The sequence below is a fragment of the Brachionichthys hirsutus genome, chromosome 8, assembly GCF_040956055.1.
Source record: "Brachionichthys hirsutus isolate HB-005 chromosome 8, CSIRO-AGI_Bhir_v1, whole genome shotgun sequence".
In the NCBI taxonomy this organism is placed as follows: Eukaryota; Metazoa; Chordata; class Actinopteri; order Lophiiformes; family Brachionichthyidae; genus Brachionichthys; species Brachionichthys hirsutus.
The window spans coordinates 5,849,601-5,875,381 of record NC_090904.1 but is presented as its reverse complement, the minus strand read 5'-3'; the positions used below and the strand labels follow the sequence as shown (position 1 = coordinate 5,875,381).

At 40.4% G+C, this 25,781-nt stretch overlaps 3 protein-coding genes across 4 annotated transcripts in view; 2 read left to right on the top strand and 1 right to left on the bottom strand.

Annotated features, from left to right (window-relative positions):
* Window positions 1–719: 719 nt before the first annotated feature.
* errfi1a (ERBB receptor feedback inhibitor 1a) lies at window positions 720–2,977 on the top strand. Its single transcript, XM_068742664.1, has 3 exons — window positions 720–871; window positions 1,174–1,262; window positions 1,423–2,977. Exons 1-3 carry the CDS (start codon window positions 720–722, stop codon window positions 2,535–2,537), a joined length of 1,356 nt encoding a protein of 451 aa, XP_068598765.1. The 3' UTR covers window positions 2,538–2,977.
* Window positions 2,978–5,704: 2,727 nt separating this feature from the next.
* Window positions 5,705–8,263, bottom strand: mrps16 (mitochondrial ribosomal protein S16). Its single transcript, XM_068742762.1, has 4 exons — window positions 8,135–8,263; window positions 7,924–7,954; window positions 6,667–6,933; window positions 5,705–6,021 (listed from the first exon to the last, which is right to left on the bottom strand). Exons 2-4 carry the CDS (start codon window positions 7,934–7,936, stop codon window positions 5,891–5,893), a joined length of 411 nt encoding a protein of 136 aa, XP_068598863.1. The 5' UTR covers window positions 7,937–7,954; window positions 8,135–8,263; the 3' UTR covers window positions 5,705–5,890.
* Window positions 8,264–19,376: 11,113 nt separating this feature from the next.
* pax7a (paired box 7a) overlaps window positions 19,377–25,781 on the top strand; it is a 40,605-nt gene continuing 34,200 nt past the window's right edge. For both annotated transcript variants that reach the window (XM_068742590.1, XM_068742589.1), the window contains exons 1-4: window positions 19,377–19,461; window positions 20,704–20,939; window positions 21,513–21,657; window positions 21,976–22,104. In XM_068742590.1, coding sequence (XP_068598691.1) covers window positions 19,377–19,461; window positions 20,704–20,939; window positions 21,513–21,657; window positions 21,976–22,104 — 595 coding nt within the window. The remainder of the gene's footprint in view (window positions 19,462–20,703; window positions 20,940–21,512; window positions 21,658–21,975; window positions 22,105–25,781) is intronic.

The following is a 25,781-nucleotide window of genomic DNA, read 5'->3' as shown; positions in this document are numbered from 1 at the left end:
GCTGCTCTTCAGGACAAGCGAGATTTCAGCACCGATGCACGGCACAGTCAAGTTTTAAAATAAACTTATTAGGAGTGGCGGCAAAGGCTGTAGAAACGCAAGCCTGAATTCATTCAGCCCTGAGATTAGACTTGTACAACCTTTGTTCTCGATGAAATGTAAAGATCTTTCTGCGAGTATTGAAATCCTCTGCTGGTGAAAGTTATCAATAATATTAGCTCATCAGAGGAGTCTCCACATCCCTGCTGCTTCAGGCCAGCCGTGGAGGAAAGTCAACTATGGGATTGACTTATTCTGTTTCAAGCTTTTTTTATTTTTATAGTAAGAACAGAAAAATATGATTACCACTGCGTATTACGTTGTGCTGGGGACACAAGGATCCTAAAATATTGTAATACAGTCACTTCTCTTCTTCTCCTTGGGGGGGGAAAAAAAAACCTCACAGAGCCACGACTGAATATTTGTTTTAGTCTGCGAGATTTGTGGAACTTCCTCTGTAGTGTAATATACACATTTTCCATCTTTCTTGGCTTCACCGGAGAATGTTGGCGCCGATTTCATGGAGTATTTTTCAATATGCTGCCACATATTCTTTTTCGCTTCATCCGCTTTTGCCTTTAACCTCCTTTCACCGTCCATCACACGCTGTCTTGGCTACGTTACAGGGACACCAGAAACGGGGGCAGCCAGCCGGGTGATCTGAGTGTTTCCTGGCTTTGATGCGACCCGAGTGTACCTGGAGCATGTCCACAGTGGGCCTGACTGCTCAGGAGATCTCTTTTCCCGTAGAAAACCCCTTCCTGAGGGGTAGCTACTGTCACACCATGGCTGCGTCCAAACCCTCTTGGAGCTATCACCATGAGCTGGACAAGTAAGTGTCCTGGTGGAGGGATGATGATGATGATGATGAATATATTTATTAGATAGAATGTTAGCGTACAAGTACAGTCACACAGTAGCATGTATTACAGTATGAATAAAGTCAAACATCCTGTCTAAGAGGAGAATTTCAAAAAAGTACATACTTAGTACATAAATCATCGACATTTAACAACACAATTTTGGATGGTTTGTCAACTTTGCATGACGTTCTAAATGTTTATAGTTTATGCAAGACTGCGACCATGAAATATAATACGGCTTATTTAAACTGGTGACAATCGTTTTTAACAGCTTCTACTTCACTATGGACACTGCTCACACAGATCGCAGCCCTCGTGCCCAGCCAAAGGGGCCGCCCGCACCCTGCCAAAGTGCTGAAAGTAAGTGAAGCAGAGTTGTGGAAGAGAACCTAACAGTACACACGTCCCTTACTACAGGACGCAGTTAAGATGTAGTTGCAAATTTGTATTGGTGTTAACAAACTGTAATAATTTAATACCGTACCATTGATGTTATTTTTTCATTTTACCGCTCTCACAGGACATAAACACAGTCCTAGCTCACAAAGGTTGCCCCCAAAGAAATCCAGGCCGTCCCATCTTTCCCTGTCCAGCAGCACTGAATCACCGACTCCAAGTCCCGCTGATGACGACCAGGTCGTACCCTCGTTCCAGAGGCTGTCGGTGTACGAGTGCAGCAGTCCACCGCAGACACCGGGCAGATGCTCCAAGCCGTTGCCTCCCATTCCTACAAAAACAGACGTCTCCCCTGAACAGGCTGTGGACAATGAGGTAGAATTTTTCACGAGTTCGGACGACAGCTGCTGCCTGGTGTCTGTCCAGTGTCCCAAATCATCTCCTTTCCGACGTGGAGTCCCTAGTCGGAGAAGCTTCAGGGACTGTGGACAAATAAACTACGCTTACTACGACGGTCCATTGGGACCACAAAGTCCAAAGCAACCCCAACAGCAGCATGAGGCACACTTCCCACAGGATGTGCGTGAACAGCGTGAGCAGCATGGACCAGAGTTACCTGAGCAGGTGGCCGTTCAGAGACAGCAGGACAAGGCTCAGAGAAGACTTCGGCGCTCACACTCTGGCCCAGCTGGCTCCTTTAACAAGTCTTCGGTGCTGCGCCACACATATACCAAACGCCACACCAGCAGTATGGATAAGCCTGAGGTCCCACCCCCCATCCCTCCTCGAACAACGAAGATGGGAGACTATCGCCGCTGGTCAGCAGAGGTCTCATCAGGGGCTTATAGCAATGAGGACAAACCTCCCAAGGTGCCCCCACGGGAACCTTTGTCCAGAGGCAGCTCCCGCACCCCAAGCCCCAAGATCCTCCCGACATACATTAATGGGGTGATGCCCCCAACTCAAAGCTTCGCACCAGACCCAAAGTATGTAAGCTACAGGGGTTTACAGAGACAGAACAGTGAGGGCTCCCCCTGCATTATCCCTATTATAGAGAATGGCAAGAAGGTCAGCACCACACATTACTATCTTCTGCCTGATCGGCCAGCTAGCATGGACTCGCCGTACGTAGAGAAGTTTCTCCGGGTCATGGACAACCCCTCAGTTCACGGTACAGATGTATCGGCGTCAGACTGGGACTGCCACACCAGGAGGAAAGCACAAGTGGATTTAGTTTGAAAAGATTTATTGGAAGTAGCACATGGCTCCCACTGTACAAAAAAACAACACAACTTGGAATAAAAAGGTGAAACTGGACGCTAACCATCCTAAACTGCTGCTTATGTTATTATCTTTAACCCCCTATGTATTCTGAACACACAGGGTATGTGTGCACTGTATTCAGTTACTGGTAATGTTGGAACAACGATCACAGATGAGATGCTTCATGTTAAAACTGTATCTCTTGTGGGCAAACTTCAACATTGTAGAGCTTATTTTTGATATGATTTTTACTATGTGACATTCAATGTTGTGGTCTTTGTTTTTCTGATGACGTGGTATAAGGCCGAAGGTGCAAGCGGGCCTTGGACCTTGTGCTCAGTGTTTGCTTTGTCTGGAAGGTTTAAGATGTTTCGTGAGACGAACATGGATGCTGCTTTTTGTGTCTCACAAGGAGGGACTAAAGGTCATTAAAATAACCATGCGCCACTTAAGATATGAAGTTTAAGTACAAGGCCAATTAATTCTTAACAAAAATGAAGGATTCTTGCACATAATTCTCCATTCTGTTTGCTAATATAAATACTGACATTGTTTTTCTGCCTTGATGAAGTTACAGTCTCGCTCAGGTCTCTGCATCTGTGCAAATTTGTGTTTCCCCACGTGAATTGTGGTCATTGTACGTTTTGTACTAAGAGGTGGGTACATCACTGGTAGCTATGCACGTTTCCTTTGGAGTGTCTAGTGCAGCTTTTATGGTATACTTTGTCTTTTGATATGTGTGAATGACTGTATGTGAATGTCAAGTGTCAATGTTTGTGCAAAAGCGCGTTGGAACAGCAGTTGAAGTGAGAAAAATATGTTCTACAGTTCGTACAAAAATACTTGTTACTGTGCTTATTCGCAGTGCCTGCCTTTAAGTACAAACCCTCTAGAACGTGCACATATTAGTTTGCTTTCTTTCATCGACCAGGTCCGTTTTGTTGCACAGAAATTGACCTGCTGAACATTATGTGAATGTACGCTATTCTAACTGAGATTCCACCAAACAGTCGGAGAAGATTATTTCGATCAAGCTGTGAGTTATTGCTTGGATCTAATTTGCCTCAAGTACTACCTCCCTTTGATGTTTTTACTCCTATATTTCACTTACTCTCCCCAAATTTTGACAAATGTAATCTTTGAAATTTGGCATCGTCAAATAGAAGTTTACGCAAACGTGCGGTCGAGTTCGACATCGCGAAATCAATTCCAAGGGGAAATCCTTAAAAAGAGTATTTAGATCATTGAGATTACAGAGATGTTAATATAATCTGTTATTACAGACACATTACAAAGACGGTGCAGAGTTTACCTACCCGACACAGACTTTCCTGTTCTGCTCATGCATTCCTGTTGTACATGATTGCAGTGGGTGTGGTTTGAGAGACTGGCCGCTGGCAGGCTAGAAAATAGAAGCATTTTACTGTCGTAGGTTATTCAAGCGTTGTCAGGATGATATGGTGACTAACACATGCATTGAAGTAAGCCCAGAATCGAACATGGTGGTTAGTTTAAGAAACAAAAAGTAATTCAGGTCTAAGAGTCAATGAAATCTGCTTTCTCTCTCCTCCCTTTTCACACGAAACGTGCCGACACAATGTTGCTTTTGACTCAACTGTCTGAAAAATGTTTACATCATATACCCATACTATGTAATCTTAAGGTGTTCATACGTCTTATTAGAAATAATAACACAGAATGAAGAGTAGTTTATCAAGAAACAAGTTCTCTGCTGTGGTGAAGACACGCACTGGGAGAGTACAGTATGCTGTGTACAGTATTTAACTATTCCATTTGTTGCTATGAATAGAGAGGTATATAGTCTTTGAAACCGAAGCAAAATAAACTGATTATTTATGAGCCCGTTTCATTCCGTTTCTTGAATCTGTCGAACTTCAACTCTAAACGCAACCGTTCGTCCTGGTTATCACCCACACACCCTGTACGGCATATTGCCTTCCTCTTCCTGGTTATGGCATGCTCACCTCCTGCATGACAGCTTGGATGTTCTGTGGCAGTCACATTCGTGCCAGGTTTTTAAGGACTTGACAATTTTGCAAGTGTTTTACTCTTGACTTGAGTCCATGTGTTTAGGGCACTAGGCGACAGTGACACTGAGCCACACAGCTCATTAGTGGTCAAATAATTACCCCGCCAAGCTTAAATGCGGGACACATCTAGGTTTAAAAATGTTGTCATTGATTCCTTTGTGTGAATCGGCTTGGTGCAACTTTTCTTATCGTTTGCTGTGAGGGTTGGACAGAGTTGCAAATATTTAACCGAGAGCAATGTAATCCTGCCCAGCATTTACTGAGGTCAGAGTAGTCGTAAAGAAAAAGGTCAGTGTTTTGAGTTAGGAATAAAAATCTACTCGTGATTTAAAGCCGTTTTGGAGCAGCAGGAATGTGCTATAGATTTGGTAGAGTGTTATAGTTAAAAATAATTAGTAAGACTGACTGAAACTGTTAAATCGGACTGTTAGTGCACTGATAAAGCTAGTATTACTGCAACGATCGTAAAGACAACTGCATGTATGATATGGTCTACGTACTTCCCATCTCACAGTGCAAAAGCAGAGCATTATTAAAATAAGAATTTGTGCGCCATCTCGTGGCAATATATTGCATTGACTCTTGGATTTTATTGCTGAAAAATGAATGATGTGCAGATGATTTTAATTCTGTACATCGAGTGTGTTTGAATTTTGAAGATTCAAGGATGTATTATTATTATTACTGTAGGATGCATTGTGATTTTATCTAGATAAATGTTGTCCGTACTGCCATTTGCTGCTTAATAGCAGCTTGCGTGTATAATCTAAAATATCATTAAAATAAATATAAAACGGACAAAAACGCTGACAACGCCACCTAGGTTATTGAAAAAGAGAATGAATTCTCAATTGACTTACCTGATTAAGTAAAACTCTACTAAAACTACGCAGGTTCTTTTAAAATCAGGGATGAGCAGAGTTAAAAAGCCACCTGTGCGACAACCTGTTCACAAAGTTTATTTAAGAATAAAATATTTAAAACTATTAGAAAGGACCCTGCCGTCCAATGTCTCACGGACGGCAGGGAATACATGTTTTGTATTCATCGTCAAAATAATAAGTTTGAATAAAAGTTAAACAAAAATCCCCAAACAAAATGTTGATTCGTTTTTTAAGTCAAATAAAACTAAACGAACAACCTCTATAGAACTCCACTGCCAGAAGTAAAACCCGAAGCTGGTGCATTTGTATAGTTTTATTATAAATTGTTCACAGCAGCTGACATCACGATATGGTATCTACTCTCAAGTTCTCACAAAGTCCCCAGGTTTATTTCTCACACTTCAGCCGCCTCCTCTTTATCCTCCATTCCATCATCTGTTGCATTTTCTGCTAGTGCTGTTTGGGCTCTTTTGCGCTCCGCCGCCGTTATCATCATGGGATGTAGAGGAAAAAACCCAGCCAATCCTTCATAAAGACAGAAACAAGAGAGGGAGAACGCAAGTTTTAAAACAATTTTCCAACAATTGTGGCTGAAAACAGGAATTGCTGGAATCCTTTGGAACATTAGAATCTAAAGATAATATTATAGAATAGAATAAATGAATTTTATTTTGGTTTACTTTTCAATGAAACAGGGAAAGAGAACATTATACAAACACTTTTTAACACAGATGAACCAAAAGGAGGTCGGTTGAAGCAAATCCGTATTTAGAACCTGCCCATTTTCTTACAATAACCTACAAAATAAAAAATAAAAATCCCCTTCTTCTCGGGACTGAATTGTTCTGAATTTTGGTTTGTTTAATCTTTTTTACAAATATTTTCTCAAAAACATTTGAGATGTGATAATAATAAAATAGGCCCATAATTGTAAAATTGATGTTGATTGAATCCAATGCCAGACAAAGTGCATCAGATGCTTGTTGTAATGATAAAAGGCATATTAAATCTAGTTCTGCACAATGATTCAAACGAGAGAGAATGCATCAGGTTCACCATTTATGAATATAGAAAACAGAGTTTCAAAGAATAGTCAGCAGAAAGTAGATCAATGAAATTGAGCAACGCTGGTCAAACTCATTAGAACAAGTTAAAGCGGCGAATACACACCTAGCAGTTTGGCCACTGGCAGCGTCGGGTGTGCGCCGCAGGCGAGCCAGTGCTTTAATCGGTCGTAGTTGAAGCTGACAAGTTTTTCATTGTAGAGGTTCGGGAGGGGGTCGTAGGAGCCCAGCTGTTCTAGATAGGTGCCATCTCTTGCCCGTTTGTTGTAAGCAGCCACGATACGATAAAAGGGTCTGTTTGCTTGTTTGTGGCCTGCAAGAGCCAACCTGATGACAACGTAACCCCCAACGTACTTCTTCAGTAGGAACGATGCTGCGAAAGGAAACAAGCACAGTTAGCATCGCCAAATAAAAAATGTTGCCGATATAATTTCCCGATGGGATTATTAAAGTATTCTGATTCTGAAAAACATGATTTATTGTAACTATCAAGCCATTTCTTGAAACTGTGTTTTAATGTCATGTCCATTTGTGGAGCATCCTGCCTCGATCAACATTACATTTTTGAACCGGATGAAGGGATGAGAAGTGAGGAGAAGCAGTAATGTACCATCTGTAAATGTTTTCTTCTTTTTATGTTGTACCAGTATATATAAATTATTCATATCCCTGTCATGTTCTGCTTTTATTCAACAAGCAAGTTTTTTCTCGATTAGAAATGACAGGCGTCTCCTAGGCGATAAGATGATGTACAAGAGACATCACTGTGGAAAAAATATATCAGCTTTTATTTACATTTGAACAAAATGTGGCAAAGTGGAGAAGAGGCGATACGCTTCTGCGCCTGTGGAACCCAGCGATGTCCGTTGGATGTCACGACCAGCAGAGCCCAGATCCACCAGTAAAGCCTTGGTGGTGATCCTTGGATTCTTTGTAACCTCTCTCACCACCATTCTGGCCAGAACAGGTGTCCCTTTCGTCTTCCGACCACGTCCTCTGAGAGTTTCCACTCTGCGGAACGTCTTGTATTTTGTAATAATACTGTGCGCTGTAGCCAGTGGAGCTGGAAACCATTCAGAAATGGCCTTTTCACCCTTTCCTGACTTGCGAGCAGCAACAACCTGCAGCCACCGGTCCCCAGCGAGCTCCTTTGTCTCGCCATGATGCTCCACATGGTGTTTTTCACCTGTTCAGTTGATTCGAACTGCTGTTCCCAATGAAACGGGGTAATTGGGGTGCTTTAAAACAGCCTGGACTATTTGGAATGGTATAAAACTCTGGATTTTCCCTCAGACTGCGATGGGTTGCAAAAAGTATGAATAATTGTCGACATGCCGCTTTTTCTTCTAACGTGAATACTCACATAAATGAACCATGGCGTCAGCCGAATCAACCTGCAACAGAGACAAAAACGGCACAATTAAACCGCATCACATGCTAGTAACTCTTTACAGATGCGTCGTTATCAGATAAACCCTAAGCTATCATTAAAGGCCCAAGGGCTAGCTACAGAACGGCTAACCGCAGACGGCATTTTACTTTGGAAGACAAACGAGCAGCGGCCGTTGGGTTACCTCGTCAGCAGTGGAACGAAGGGACGCAGAACTTGCCCAGATGACGCGTTTGCAGACAGAAAGGTGGTCAAATAAACACAGACGAAACGTTTCCCCGCAGACATGAGTGACATTCACCAGTGCGCGGCCATCTTTAAACAGGAAGTGACGTTACTTATCGCCGTCATTGCATCGCGATGACTCTAGGTGGCGCTGTTGGACTACTGTAGGCTGGCCGCTTCCTGTTTCTACTGCAAAACAGGATTGAGATGTTGCTTTTTACGCTGAAACATTTTACGCACCGATTAAAGTTATTGTACATAATTTATTCCGAACTTGAGAATGTTCTTGAAAGTGTTTAATTGCGGAGGTAAAATGTATTGAAAGAGTTAATGCTCATATGTAATATAGTATAATATTTATGCACAAAAGTAAGATCCCCTCATATAATTAATAACACATTTTAAAATGTCTGTAACTTCTGCATTTTTTTTTTACATCAGTATTGTCAAAATGAATAATAATAAATTATTTACCCACAGTGAGGTGGACTATTATTCCTCTTATTTTGTATGTTGATTCATAAACTGGTAGCCACTATATCAGAATCACAATCAGAATTGTTTTCTTAATCCCAGAGGGAAATTCTATTCGCAACAGTGCTCCACTCGGCAAAAGAAACTGAGACTATGCACAGTGGTTGAAATATAATACAGAAGATTTACAATGATGCATTGTATATTTTTATTGCCACAGGAAGGAAATACCTTCTATAGCATTAGGTTTTTTGAGGGGGGTGGACTCAGTCTGTTTGTCCATGTGCTCCTGTTTTGTACCAGGAGCTGATGGAGGGGGTGGGTGGTGTAGTCCAGGGCCTTTGTAGTATAGTGTAGTACATGAGCATTTATATATATATATATATTGCCATTGGATTCATTATAATTCTAAGTGGTCAAATACTTGTATACTACATACATCAGTGTTTGAGATGTGTGAATATTAAAATGTAGTCAAACATAGTTGACGACAATGTTGGTGTTTTGTTTCTGCTGTTGGTAATGGTAACTGAGCTGCTACACAGAATTTATATATAAACAGACTGAGAGTATTCTAAGACTCCGGTGATATAAGCAGCTGTTGTATTTATATTGATGACTTCTCTAAATATTAAGATGTTGTCAATGTTATAGGTTCTCTAATTATATTCTGTGTTGTCAGTCATGTCATCTTTCTCATTCTTCTTTTTGTCATTTCTATTCTCTGAGCATTTTGTGTCTTACAACAGGAACGCAGGGAGTTTTAAATCGGTTTCCACTGTTGACCCCAGCAGAGACGAAACACTGATTTCCTGAGCGTGTTCATGAATTCAGGGGTTGTTGCTTTCACTGATGTCATCTGAGTGCATCTGAGTGAGATTTCTTCACACTGGGAGTGCAGCTACCCCCCCAGCCCCCCAGTCTTGGAACATGGTGATTTCACACTCCTGTTGTGTCAAGCTTGTTTTTCTGTGTGTCTGTGTGGGTGTGACAAACACATGGTTTTCAAGAGTGGAGGTCACCGAATACTCTCCAAAAAGAGGGATTGTATTCATTCTGAGAGTCACGCAACCCATATGTTTCTTCTTCTTGTGTAGAAACAGAAAGAGGTCATTCTGATGGATAGGTCGAAGGTAAAAAACAAAAAACAATTCGGTTGTTTGAATCCATTTAATGGAATGAACCAGTTATGCACTTTAGATCTGACAGTTTCATCTGCATTGTAGTCTAATTATTTGTAAACTGCTAAAGATGCATTTATTTTACCATTTAAGGAAACATCTCAAATTATGAAGAAAAAAAATGCTTTCAAATTAAAATTAGAGCAAACAGCCAAGCTGCACAGAACACAGAACTCTGTTCAGCAACCAAACAACCTAATGCAAAATATTTGCCTTGAACAACCCGTTATGGAACTTCAAGAGGAAGGCGCCATTATTGAACTGACCACATTTTTCCTTTCTGTGGAAAAATCAGCAAATGAATGGAGGCTTTACACAATTAGGTAGCAAGCAAAATTCATCTTACATGGTGAATCTGCAACGCATGATTATCTGAACGGTGACATTGATTCTAGTTGTGGCTCACTCTCTCGTGAGGACCCCATGCTCTCTGGGATATCAAGCCAAATTGTTCCTACTCTAATCCTCTGTGACATTTCAGTTAGAGATGCTCAGATGACCAAATATTTTACTTGGAAAAAACGACAGAAGTCCTTTTTAAATGAAGAAGACCTCACATTGTAACCAAAGATGTCTGCATGTAATTTGATTATGTGGAAGACGACAAATATCTATTAAGCACTGAGCTCGGTCTCAGCATGTGTGCTTACGAACACTTATATGTGCATGTGATTCTCTGTTGATCGTCTCATTGCACTTGGTTGTGCATGGAAGTAAAACATTTTATACCCAACAGTAAAGAACTGTCCATAACTTCTCCTGCATAGTTTTTAATTATTATTTACAGTTCATTACTGTACTTGGAATTACAGTATAATTCTGGAACTTAACGTACATGACAGCATCTTGACTATTCATAGGCAGCATGGTGGCGCAGTGGTAGGTGCTGTTGCCTCACAGCAAGAAGGTCACAGGATCCCTAACAGTTTGACTCCAACTTTGGGCCTTTCTGTTTGCATGTTCTCCCCGTGTCTGTGTGGGTTCTGTCCGGGTTCTCCGGCTTCCTCTCACCACCAAAAACATGCAGCTTAGGCGGATTGGTGATGCTAAATTGCCCGTAGGTGTGAGTGTATGTGTGAATGATTGTTTGTCTGTGAGTGTGTGGCCCTACGATGAACTGGCGGCTTGTCCAGGGTGTACTCCACCTCTGACCCATAGGCAGCCGGGAGAGACTCCAGCATGACCCACGGTTACTCTACTGTGGATGTAGTACATGGGCTGACTGATACAACGCCTTGTGTGAGTGATCCGACAGAGGCGGATGCTTTGCGTTGCTTCTCATCATCAATAACCATTGACTCGATCACTCGGACGCCAATTGAACAAAAGGGATGGATGGGTTTCACACTGGGTTTGAAATGTTGCCAGTGGGAACAGGAGAACAAACCTGTACCATGGTGCCTCATTTCCCCCAATATGTCATCTCAAATAATGAATAATGTCAGTAGATTTTGGTATTATTATTCATTTAATGGTTATGAATAAAATATATATATATATATTTTAACCAATAACAGACCAAAAACATCACCTCCTTGGCAGAAATAAAAATAAAAATAACAACACGTTAAAATTACTGAAATAAATCACTTTCATATTTTGTCAAGGACCAGGTTAGACCATTTCTTAAAGTCTTTGCACTTTGAAGTAGAGAAAAATGGCCTTCTGTGCCACTGAGTGGAGGATACTTTATAAATGCAGCTCGAGATATCCGTTAAAAAGCTGAGCCGGATGCTGTTTTTCTTTTCCACTTTCATACATAAGTCCCGACATGCTTCTCTCTCCTTTTACTTCCACAGAGGGAGTGTGTCATCTTTCACCAGATCTGCCGTGCTGCACTTTTCCTACAGCAAAATGGACAAAACAAATAGTTCCTCAAGGTTGGGAATTATGGTTTCTGTCATATTTGTAACTGTAACTTGATGCAACTGCAATGCTCAATGCCACACACTGGGCCTGACACACACTGACATCCTCGGAAAGATGATCATGCACATTTGTTTAATCTGGACCGTTATAAAATAAATTCTAGAAATAATCGTGGCTATATTACCGTTTATCGGTTTGCCGTGCGTGTGGGTTTGTGTCTGTTTGCTGTACTACTGACACATTAAACTTTAGTCCAACAAAGACATCGCATCGAAACATTTCTCATTGCGCTGTTGGAGTCCCAGTCCTCCCAGTCTCCATGAGGGGCAGCTCACTGGTCCTCACAGACGGGTCAAACCGAAACAAATTTCTTAACTTTATATAGTTTTATGTGACAAATAAAGTTTCTTCTTCAATAAACTCTGCATAATATCTATAATGTAAACCCTTGCAGCATTGAGAGTTTTTACTTCCTTTGACGTAAACAGAAATTCGGCGTGATGGAGAGCAACTCATGACAGAACATGTTTTATCAGGATAAAGTAGTGCATTTATTCTGAAATGAATGCCGATAACAATGAAGCAGTTTGACGAAAACAATCCTGGAAAGTCAACTTTAGATTTAAACTTGTGAATTCCCCAAAGACACCGCAGATTTGTAAAGGGGTCTCAAGTGTGTTGTTTGAAAGGAACACCGTATCCGTACGATTCTTTGGAATAGTTAGTCGGAATAATGGATCCTTTCAATTATCGGCACCATGTGACATCCAGTCTGCTGGAGCTTTGTAACGCCTTCTGCTCTTTTTAAGCATGTGTCGATGTTGAGCAGAGATAAATGTTACGGTTGCAGAGAGCACCTAATGGAAAGACAGGATTCAGTCATCGATGGGGGGGTCAAGTGATCTCCTTTCTCTGGAAAGGGGCTTTCAGATGGTTGGAGTGAAACAAATTGTGATAGCATGGAAAATGAAGGCATTGCTTTTATCTTCATTAACAAAGAGACTTTTTCTTCTTCGGCTACTTTTCCGTCCCCCTTTCATCCTGTGATGAAAGTGGAAGTGTTTTCTGCTTTTACAAATTGAGAGGAATTGCGATGCTCAACCCCAATATAGCACGTTTAATTCTGATTTTATTGTGGATTCCATCTTCTGAGAAAATAAAAGCTGACCTTAAACGGTCAGCAACCAAATTAGTCAAATTATGTGTTTTCCACCATTTCCATCTTTCACAGCACAATTTCTTTTCATTTCATACGTTGAATACGTTTTTATTGGGTTATCACAGAGTATAAATTGTAAAAGAATCCCAATCACAATATCACACTTTTCATTGGGTTTTACTGACTGGCTTCTTCATTGGTGCTAGAAACAGATTTATTCCACCCAGCCGATCGAAAGCAAATATGTATGCTTGTGTATTCATCGTTAGGCCTGTATAACACATCAATTAGTTAGAATTATGTTTTGAAGACCCAAACAACCACATATTTACCAGTCCTTAAACCATTGGAAAATTTATCTGACGTTATCTCTATTAGTGTTCAATAGGGGATGGTTTTAAAATATAACTAATTCAAAGATAAATATGGAGAAACTGGGAACATGACAAATGTCATGGTCATGGTGAAATATGCTCTTTTGCTCAATTTCTGAGGTACTTATTTGCTTGAATACTCAATTTTACCAACTAATTTGTGTCTCTTCAGCGCTGCATTTCAGAAATATTGTGCATTTTATCATCTTTACTTATTCAACACTTCAGATTGAGATCAATTTACAGCTCATTTGATCAACGTCCGACTACGTATGAACATAATATGAGCAGCGTTCCATCAGGAGGAGTTATATCATTGATATAATAAGACGGCAACCCTTTTAAGGATTGAGATTGGTAATAATCATGGAGCAACAAAGGCTGCCGAGGGCAGCGAACTGAGGTAATATTTGGCCACATCGTGATTTCGGCGGTGTGAGGTCACGACCTGCTTCCTGTGCCGCCGCTCTCCCCAGAGCAGAGCTGAATACGACACAGCCGCAAACTGGCCGGCTGTGTGAGGCGACAAGTGGATTTGCCATGCACATCAGAGCGTGATACCCACGCAATTTGGTCCCATCACATGCCCCACACACACACACACACACTAATGCAACATGCACACAGAGCATTCATGGTTGTGTAAAATGGACTGTAACACTGGCCGCTGTAATGAAATGATACCAGCAAGCCATAGTGCTCAGCAGCTTCAAAAGGAGTTTTAAATATTCTTTAATGCAAAATAATCTGTTTCTTGTTCTAACAGAGCAATAAATTTGATTTGATCAATAAAAAAATATTCCAATTTAAAAAGTATACCTCCCGGTTGTTTTCTCGTCAAACCTTTGAAGAGATTTGAGGAAGAGTGACGAATATTACCTGGGACAAATGCAGATTTGGTTTCTGTCATTTTGAGTTGTGCTTTAGGGAAATCTGTTCTCTGATCTTTCACATTTGGGTGTTAGTGCAAAACCTGTTTATTGGACGGCCGGTAGCAATGCAGAGTTGCCACTTACGTAAGTGCAATCTAAAGAAACTGACTTAAAACCAAAAGCTGACATATCTTAGGGATGTTGTAGGCGGCCATGGCAAGTTATACCCCCGTTTGAATGTTGCGTTATTTCAACACATTTGTGCCAATCTGAGGCGAATCATCAAAGAGCAGATCAGCAGATGGTTGTTGCATGGCACCCTGTTTATGCAGAACTCAGAGGACACACATCATGTTAAACTCTCACGACCAAAAACCAACTGGTGTTGAAGAGCAAGTGAGGTTTTGTGTGACAGTAAAAACAAGAAAGGGTTCCTTTGATGGTTTTGCTGTTGCAATGAACAGAAGAGGACGGGTGAGGTCTGCTGCAGGGTGATAACAGTCTCGGGATGTACAGACAGCAGGTTGCTTACAACATTGTGAGAGGAGGATAAATGGCTGCGATGCCTGGGACACAGCAGGCATTGTCGTTGCCTTGTCATGCGCCTTGTGTTTTCTGCTCATCTGTTCCTCGCTGCTTCCCCGCTTCCATGTCTCATGGCGCTCTGCTTTCAAGACTCCAGATTATTGCATTTTGTGCAGAGCATTGTCGGCATCTTGATTGTCTTCCACGTGTTTTTCAGCGGTCAACTTCTCTTGCCTCTGTCTTTCCTTCAGAGATATCTATTTCCAGTGTCGCGTCTCCAGCTTGTGATACAGCAAATGAAGGTGTATTTGTGGAGACGCTTGAATTCACAGTATAATGAGCAGTGACAGGTGATGTCACCCACTCTGCCACAGAACAACCCCCCCCCCCCCAGCTTATACCACTGCCACCCCTGCACCCTCCTGCACCATGCAGCTGGGTCCGCCTGTGCGATGCCACCCGCACACCTCACCTTGTCTTCCCGTTTTTACAAGAGCTATACACTTATTTGGAATTCCCCCTGGTCCCTTTACAATCCATCTGATATCTCTGATCACCTGAGAGGTGAGATCTTCCCTCCGTGGCCTTCGTCTGTGTTTGATCCCTGCCTCCCACGTCTCATAACTCAGACGTCACATTCAGATGTCCGCCCAGCGCATGTTGTTTTCCTGCTCTCCTACCACACATGCTGGGGGAACGTAGAACACGATGATGCTGGAGAGTGTGAACTTGGGTGTTTTAGCTCGAACGCAGCAGCTTCATGTCCCTTTGGATTCGGATACCTCAAATTTGAACAATCATTTGTGAATCTGCAGAATAGCTGTGGGCGCTAGAAAGACCGGTCCTCTTTTCTCTGACTTTAATTTGATGCCTTTCCTTTTTTTTTGTAAAGATCCAAAGAGGTGAAACTTTCTAGTATTTTCCATATAGAAAGAAAAGATTTCTTTCTGAAATAAAACTTTTTTTTTTTATTGTGCTGTTACACTTTCTATATGATTGTATTGTTGTATTCCGTTTTCCACACCGTTGCAGAGCTTTTCTGTTGAACTTTCTTTTATGCACTACAGTCATTAAATAGACCCATGGAGAAGGAGACTGACCTGTGAGAGTTCAAGCAAGGTTCACACGTATGGCTAACTTGTTCCAAATGAGTGTGAGGAATGCCTGCATCCCGTTCTCCCAATTCACCAAACATCACCTTGTCGTACGCTGCCTGCATCCCTGTGTGGAGCTCCTGCCAGTGCCACACAATTAAAGTTACAAGACAGTCTAAGTTTTTCACCAGCCGCCTCCTAAGAGCACATTTTAAACGCTCTCTCTCTCTCTCTCTCTCTCTCTCTCTCTCTCTCGATTGTGATAAAATAATTTGCATAAGGAAGTGATTACACGAATGGATAATTCTGAGCAGATGTGAAAATGTCTCAACATGTTAACAGGGCTGTGCGGAGCGTCAGGAGTCTGTCTCCGGCCTGGTACCTGGAAGCACGAATGAAAACTTTGGAGAACTTCATTCACTTGAAACTTGCTCCATGACATCTCTGCATTGTATTTTTATTTGGGGGTGAATTATATTCAAGACATCATGGGAGAGAAAGAACAGTTTATGCTTCATGTTTTGAGTATTGCAGATGTAAGAGCACAAACATCTGCAAAAACACAGAGCTTGTCAGTGTTTATTGTTTACTCTTAAATCTTGTCTTGTACTGATTTAGGGATGTCCTATTTCTATGTTAAATACATTTTTATGTTGCGCAGACAAGCCTGAGCAGAAGTTTGTCACCACAATTAAAGAAAAAAAAGTATTATGTGAACATATATTCTGCGCACCAATCACAAAAAAAGTTACTATTTGGTCGCACTTTGCTTGTGAGAAGCTCAACACACTGTTGACATTTAAATCTAGTTTAGAACAATCTTTAATACACACTTAATAACTGCTTCTTTTCTTTGTTCGTCTGAGCTGAGGCAAAGATAAAGTCTTTTGGTGATGCCTTTCATCAAAGATGTTTTCTTTGGGGTAGGATGCTCACCTACAAGCCAAACAAAAAATGTAAAAAAAAACCTAAAAACCCTCTGGTAATTTCCATAACACAAATAATGAGAGGCTACGCAGCAAAGTGTTTGAAGAGCAGTCCTGATCAAGATAAGATTGGAGACAGTGGAGAGACGTGAAGCGCTTTTGTCTCTGCTGCAGCTATAAGCAAAGAGACAGAGTTCTCTTATGATCCAGAGAACCCAGCAGAAAGAACCAGGATAAAATGGATGGGGTGAGGCGTGTCAGTCAAACGCTTCTGGTCTCATTGTATGTTCCTGTTTATTCACACAATAGGCCAACAAAGCTGCTGTTTGGAGTGCCATGGGGATCGTATGAAATATACCACAATCTAACAGAACTCATTGTAGAGAAAAATAACTCATGGACATGATGGTAAAACGAAAATATTCTGAACATGACATTAAGAATTATGTATTTTATAATTATGATAACAACAAACTGTTTTACTTTGGTGTAGACATTTTACTTTTAACTAAACTTAAACTAAATTATTGATTATAAGTCAAAGCTTTTTTCTGTAAGGCTTCTAGGCTCACGGAACAGCAGCTTAACCCAACAATATTTTTAACTGTTTATTTCATCATCTGGCAATTTTGAAAATCTCCATCAACATACATAAAACAAAAAATATAATTAGATAGAGATTAGTGTGGTTACTCAACTTTTATGAAAATGAAAAAAAAATCTATCATCCCAAGTATGCTGGAAATTCTTATGATAAAGTAGAACAAATAAAAACAGAGTTTATTACTCAACAGTTCAATTATGAGCAAAGAACCTGCTAAGACGTGTCAAATATTCTACATTTTATAGACGTATTTTTTTTCTGTGCCCTTGTAACTCCGTTTCTCGTTGGGTGTAATCACCAGCAGCTGCAAAACAAATGAAGAGCAGACTATTATTGAATATGGGATAAAAGGAAGATGACCTTTGATATTTGAAAAATATACCTGATGCAGCTTCAGAGAGAAACAGAAACAATAAAGGGAGAATTAATAATAAAAAAAATAACATAAGAAAACACTTTCTGTTGCTCACATTTCACATGATTGATGCTTGACTTAATCCATTGCTCTCTGCGCCCTCCCAGGAGGGTGCAGGCGGTCTCTTTGTGCGTCTCTGGCGCATGTGAAGCGCACCAAAGCGCGGCAGCGTGAGGGTCATAGCTGTTCGGCAGGGCACCAGATCGTTCCCACCGGCGCATCTGCATGTGAAATCGCCATTTCACCCCTCCACACTCCCTAATTGTTGCTAAAATTATTTGTGAAATTGCCTTCCACCAGGAGTGTTTTCCACGGCAATTGTCGGTGGGCCCACAGAGTCGACACACGCGTCTCTCCTTCGCTGCCATATGTGCTCTTTTTATTCGACTTTAATAGTAGCGCATTATTTTCAACAATTACCTTTAAACAATTACCGCGGTGCGTCCTGGAGGGCAAGTCAACCTGTTGTCGTCAATATAGCGGGTCGATCCAACTGGTGTAATTTACCACAAAAGCTTTAGCAGCAATTGAGATGTTCCTGCTGCGCACAATTAATTGAAAGGTTAACAAGCCAAATGCATTTTATAGTCCAACCTTCGCCATCCGGGGTTGCGCTTTTGTACACAAAGAATCCACATCATCAATTCTTGATGCTATTCTCCCCCCCCCCCCCCCCCCCCCCCTGCGCAATGTGAAAATAACACAATATAGACCTCTGCAGTGAATGATTTGTCATAAACGGAAAGACCTTTGCCAAATAATGTAGATTTAATTTCAAAACATTACTAATTTTAGCAAATTCTTTAGACAATATGAACAATAAACTATTTAATTAGCATGACATTATTAGTTATTGTTTCAGCTTTGACTGTATGGTTCTGCCGGTTTTTTTGTAAATATAGTTTATTTTAAAATACACCAGTTTATATTTTAAATTTCAAGAGATAGTCTTGATCAATGAAAGAAAGAAAGAAAGAAAGAAAGAAAGAAAGAAAGAAAGAAAATGAAACATCTTAATTTGAAAGGCATTAATATTCCACAGGTTTGAGCAGCTGAATGTCGTGGAATCAGAAACACTTTGACGTGACAGGATTTAGGATAACATTTATATTTAATTAATAACATTGCGAAGCGTTTTTTTGTGGAATCTTATGAGGAAGACAGCGGTGAATTAAAAGTGGAATGGGCCGCTCTGATTGGTCGGCTGGCTCCTGGCTAAACCCACTCTCTTTCATCCATAAAAGAAAGGCCGGCGAGCCTATGGGAGCGCTCGGCTGTCTCCGCCTCCGACGAGCACTAAAGTTGGCCACTTAAACTACTTCCAACCAGCCGGCAGACATTATACTGAAACCAAACTAGACCACGGGAAGCGCGTAACAGTGAATGTTTGTAACTGACGTGCACATCTTTCGGTGTTCGGTGCTTCTCATCATTTCATTGAATTTGTACCTGCTGTTCTTTTCTTTTGATCCTGACCCATTGATCGACCCGGAGGAGAGCATCACTTCCTTTCCCCGGTCCGGTGGAAGAAGGGTTTGTGCGCATTCTCCGCCTCGGATTGGGATTTGACAGCAGATTTTAACATATTTTTGCGCATTTTGAAGACATTGCTTCCTTTTTTTGTTCTTTTTTTTTTTTTTAACTTTGGACTTTGTGAAAATCGCTGGTGCGAGTCATTTTTATTGTTTCGCATTTGTAGCTCCACGCAATGGCTACTTTAACAGGAACAATGCCTCGGATGATGCGCCCTGCGCCAGGCCAGAACTACCCCCGGGCCGGCTTCCCCCTGGAAGGTAAGCGAAGCAACAACATGTGATTGATGTTTGAACTTGGCCGCTGCGACAAAACTCGTGAGTAGTGCATTCTGTCAGCTTAAGGTTGCGCAGACCAGCGCGTAACTGGAGTCTTACTGGGAAATAAAAAGGGTGGGCGAACAAACGCGACCTCCAGTCAGCGGCGATTGAAGTCAACAACTTAAATCACAAGTGAGTTGCTGCTGCAGTGAAGCATTAGTGCAATAGGAATAAAATACGTTATTATTATCTGATGTGATGCCGTTTATGAAATGTTCAGTCTGTGTTTATAACTGTTGTCTTTATTTTCATTTATTATAACGACATTCATCAATTATTAACTGTGATTATAATATTTATTGTTCATTTTTATGTATTTGTTTTAGTTTTTTTTATTTTCTACCATGTTTTGCCTTTTATGTCAAATGATATTAACAATTTAAGACTTGCGAAACGATTTATTGATTCATTCTGAACTGCATCCAATCCAGCCAATAAACGGATTATTTATTTTTTTAATTGTTAATTTTAAATACGTTATTAGTAATTAAGATTTAAATGCAACACGTTCAAAAAAAAGCAATCTAATTTGTAATTGAAAAAAATAAAATAAAATAAAAAACCCATCGACGCCCGCTCTCGAATCGCCTGAACACATGGGCGGTAAAAAAAATAAAAAAAATAAAAAAGCTCACGTTGTATTTGCATGTATTTATGGGAACGGTTTTCCCATTAGAACTCTGTTCGTGCTCAAGTGCTCCGGACTGAAACGAGCAAAAACCACGTCGCTCGAAGTTCCTCGAGCTGCGGGATTTGTTCGAGTGTCCTGCTGCTGGAATCGGTAATAATACGCACAGCAAAGAAATGGCTCAAAGGATCACATCAATATTTGTACAGCATGACTAGGAATAATCAAGGTGGGCAGTGTCACCATCTTGAGGCGCTCTTGAATGGGATATTGGATGCTGAAGTGGCCTCGATGCGTCCTGCGAGCCAGACAGACGCTGGATTAGTTTGACGCGCGACGCGCTCTTGAAAATCCTTAATATGCTAATCGGAATAAACTTCCTCGCGTTAAAAGTCGGTAACATAGCAACCACGCCATTATTTGCCCTCGACGCGTGCTGCATTCTCCACATCTGGCCCTACAACCTGCAACGAAGCGCACGCACGCACACACGCGTTGAACAGTGTTGTTGTTTATGTTGTTTATTGAGACTTGTGTTGTTTATTGTGGCGCAGTCTCCACCCCGCTGGGCCAGGGTAGGGTGAACCAGCTCGGCGGTGTGTTTATCAACGGGAGGCCCCTGCCAAATCACATCCGACACAAGATAGTGGAGATGGCCCACCATGGCATCCGACCCTGCGTAATCTCGCGACAGCTGCGAGTTTCACACGGTTGCGTCTCCAAGATTCTCTGCCGGTACCAGGAGACCGGCTCCATCCGTCCGGGGGCCATCGGAGGCAGCAAGCCAAGGGTGAGTGGGATCCGTGAACGAGTCTGTGCGTGGGTCGGTCAGCGGGGACGTGACGCCTGCATGCATGGGCGCAAAGATGATGTGTTTATTAATATAATAATGATGATGATGATGATGATGATAAATACATTGCAGCATGTTTTAGTAATACCCAAATATTTTTAATAAATGTCAAATATGGTAAAAAAAAAAAGTTGAAATAAAAAATCGTGAAGAATTGAAGAAATATGAAATAAAATATTTTAGCCAGTTCCTTTATTTTAGTGTTGTTGTGTCTGTCCGACATGATGTTATATCGGTAGCCTTTATATTTTATATGTGGACACCTCCTCACTGATATTTTATTAGAAATAATCGAATATATTCTACAGTTCCGTTAAATAGTATTTAACTCGCATCGAAAAAAAAGAATCCACGGCCTATAATATAAGCTTAATGTTGAGTCTTAATGTTGTACATGCTATAAGATCTCAGTTTAATTTGCTTCCAATTAAAACTATCTTGAATCTCCCCCTCCCCTCTTTCCTGTTTTTTTTTCTTTTATCTTTTTCTCGTTCCACTTCCAACCTAAAGCAGGTGGCAACTCCTGACGTGGAGAAGCGGATCGAGGAGTACAAGCGGGAGAACCCCGGTATGTTCAGCTGGGAGATCCGGGATAAACTGCTGAAGGACGGGGTGTGCGACAGAAGCACGGTTCCTTCAGGTGAGGCTTCATCTGGTAAGCTGCACTTTCTTTTGTCTTATTACGAGCGAACACTTGCAGCATCAAGCCACAAATAATATCATGTTTAATGCAGCAGGACGGACAGAAAATTACAAAAATCACCATGCTGGGATGTTTCTTTTCTTTTTAAACCTCGAATTATTTTTTAATTATTACACATGCTCCTTTAATATTTACCTAACATTAAACAGCTGCTTCATGTACAACTTTGTGCTATTTTTCTATGGTATACTAAAAAATGTATGATCGGATTATATGGTGCTTTTATGGGTTTTAGGGCTAATCATCCATTTACCTTTTTGTTGCCATTAGTGAGCTCCATCAGCCGCGTTTTGAGGGCCCGATTTGGCAAAAAAGATGACGAGGATGACTGTGATAAGAAGGATGAAGATGGAGAAAAGAAAACAAAGCATAGCATCGATGGCATCCTCGGTGATAAATGTAAGTTAACAGCAGAAAGTATCTGGCCCTTTTGTATTTGTCTGAATAACGAATTATTATTATTATTATTATTATTATTATAGTAATCTACAGTCTTGCAGGGAGGATGTAAGTGTTTTAAATAGACTTCCTTCTTTTCGTCCTCTTGGGAAAATGTCCCGCATCCAAATTGCAGCTAAACGCAGAGAATTTATTCTTGCTTTTAACTCCGAGCCAGCAGTTGTTCATTCACTCAATTATTTATGAGATCCTTGGCAGAAGGTATTTAACTGCAGAAAATTAATTTGTGTGGCAAATTCCTTCTCATTCATTCGCTCATTTAACGGCCTCTAAACGACAGCTGACAGTTGACCCATTTCACATTCGATGTCAGTTCACTGACATTTCACCACTTGTCAGCTGAAGTGGAAATCAATTTATATATTATTATTTTTTTCTATGAATAATGCCGCGAGGAGAGACATTTGAGGCAGGTTTTGTATTTGTACTGTCATTAAATGTTGTATGTTCTGTGCTATATTTTAAATATAATATGCGCTGATTTGTTTATTTTATTTCGTTTTCCTGAAACAATATTATTAAATTAAATTTTTTAATTAGTTAATGAATGTGAGCGTGAATAGTCTTACAGAAAACTAACGTAGAATAATTTATTGAACCATTTTAATTTTTTAATTTTTGTGTACTTAATGTTTTTTTTTATTATTATCGGTAGTGAAAAATCCGCAGCTTCCAGGCGATGTAGAGGTTGGTCCGTTTTGATTATCAGACATGTCTGAGTGACTGAATGCGGGCTTTAGATAAGAGTTCACAAAAGCATCTTTAAAAAAAAAAAGGTACTGCCTGAAATTTTTCAAACTTGAAGATGGACTTCACGCGCAAAAACCTCCCCTCTATTGATGCTTTTATAAAAGGAAGAGTCTGACGTACAAAAGCAAATCCTGGAGAGCAGGACAGCGAAAAGGAGAGTATATGCAGGCCCGTCCTTTCTCATTCAAAAAGCGGGTGAAAGAGGGAGAAAAACTTTGGACAAAAGGCAAGGAGAGACATAAGAGGAGATGAATTATTCATTACGCCCCGCTGCTAGATAGTTTTGTAATTTGATATAATGGCTAGTTGGAGAATAATCAGTTGACAGCGTGAAAACGTTCTTTTTTCCTTTCACACCAGGCACTGGCTGTTATTTGAAAAATGTCACCTTTTTTTTTGCAGCTATTTCTATAGTTGGTCCGTAAAACCCAGTTTGTGGAAATGGCCAGCATTTTTGCGAGAATGCTCGTTACGCACATCTGATGCGCGTAAAACCGATCGCTGCTTTACGCACAGTATTATCTATGCATTTGATTAACTTTCTAATGTCAAATATCCACTATAGTATTCTTGCCTCTGTTTTTTTTCTTTCTTGGCTGCTTGTGTTTTAATGTAAGACGCAATTACTTTGCTATAAAAATAGACGCACCCTCTAAAGCAGTTTAGACTGCCGGCATTCGGATGGCATCTAATAATGTTAATACTTATTAGAGTAAGCGCTGGAAACGACGGTTGCTGAATAGGTGCTGTGTTCGTACCGGGTGTAATAGCTGCCAGGCATGGTAGGAAATGTATTTATCCCCAATCAGCCCCTCACTCTGCGAGTTTGAAGCACAGCCCTTATGTGGAGAGGGGTTTAAGGCAGATTAAATAGAGCCTTTTATTTCTTTTCACTTTCATCTTAGAGCGGCGCTCACAGTGGCTCGCCCAGGGCACAACATTCACGAGATGTTTCTCTTTTTTTTCCATTTCATTTACTTATACAGATTTTAAAGCTTTATTTATTTATCTAGTTGTTTATTAGGCTCCTTGATTTCCTCAGAGGTTACACCACAAGCTATAATCTAGTTTTACTAAACCCGTGTTTATGAGCTATTTCCTGAAATAATGTGGAGCAATTTAAATCAAATAAATAATGCACCGAAAATGTTTGCACTTTTTCCACACTGCCTTTTTTTACTCCGGTAATTTTAATAGTCAATGAGGGAGATCATGGTCCAACCTCCGTTCTGAGAGTTTGTACTTAATGCTTATGTAAAACAAACTGATAAATTATATTCCAACATTTTATCACCCGAAAAAGAGGGAATATTGCTCTTATGTGCACAATGTGGCATCCCTTAGTCTCGTTTTACCACCCATTGAGAAGGTGAATCAGATGTCTGGCGTCCATCTGCCTCAAACATCATGACTGAGGTGGAGACAGGCGATGGACACTTCAGCAAATTGCAGGATTACCTGAGGTCCTCAAACCAATTAAACAGATGCCAGGTGGGATTATTTCCAAGGGTCAGGAGTCCACACTGACAGGAGTATAGCGCAGAGGTGAGAGGATGTCAGACAGACCGCAGATCGAGGGCTCCATGGCTACTGTTACACACTTGCTGAAATGTAATTTCCAATGCAAGAATATAAGGTGCAAATTGTGAGCAGAGAAAACATTTGTCTCCGGATTGTTCTCGTTTTATTTGTGGCTCAATTTGCTGTAATGTATATGCAAAAAAATAAATAATAATAAGTACAAAAACAGTTTTTCGTGTATCTCATCAAACAATGAACAAAAATAAAGAAACTCAAAAACAAATAGGTTTTTAATTATATAATAAACGTTTCCTTTTATATTGCGTACGTCAAACACACGCACGCAATAAACGCACAGCCAGTCTCTGAATATCATGGTAATATCATGTTGCCATATTTTGGGTCTAAAGCCGCGCTGATTGAGAAGGACAGGGGAATGAAGCGAGAGACCACTTCAAACAAATCCCTCCAGAACAGTGTGAGAGATTCAGTGAAAGCATGGGCGAGTTATTTAGCTATAATAACGTTTTTTCCTCAGGCATGGAGGAGAGTGACTCCATCTGCACTTTCTCGCAGCTATTTGGCTGGGTGGAAATTGAGGGAGACCCAAATGTTGGGCAGAGATAACATACCCATCACAGCCCAGACCCTGCGCTGCGCTTCACTGCATTAAACTCGGATTAACCTCCCCTGTCCCCACAGCCACTCGAGACGCATTTCACTGGAATTTACAACGGTGGGCCTACATTTCATATAAAGGGGGCAGGAGCGAAAAGAAACAACAACAACAACACTACTACTATAATAATAATAATGCCGATAATAATAATAATAATAATGATGATGATGACAATAATAATAATAATAATGATAATAATAATGATGATAATAAAGCTAATAATTATGATGATGACAATAATAATAATGATAATAATAATAATAATGATGATAATAATGCTAATAATGATGATAATACTAATAATAATGATGCTGATAATAATAATAATAATGCTGATACTAATAATAATGATGCTGATAATACTAATAATAATGATGCTGATAATAATAATAATAATGCTGATAATAATAATAATGATGCTGATAATAATAATAATAATGATGATGATAATAATCATAATGATTATGTTGACGATGCTAATAATAATTCGAATAATGATGATAATAATACAGTATCTTATTTTAGATTTGTAGACTAAATAGCATTTCTTGCAGATTTTTACAGCAAAGTGAGAATACAATTATTAGCTTGTCTTTTTGTCCTTTGATTATTTTTTGTCAAAGTTTGCAACACTGCTGAATGAACATCCAAGTGTACCGGTATTCAT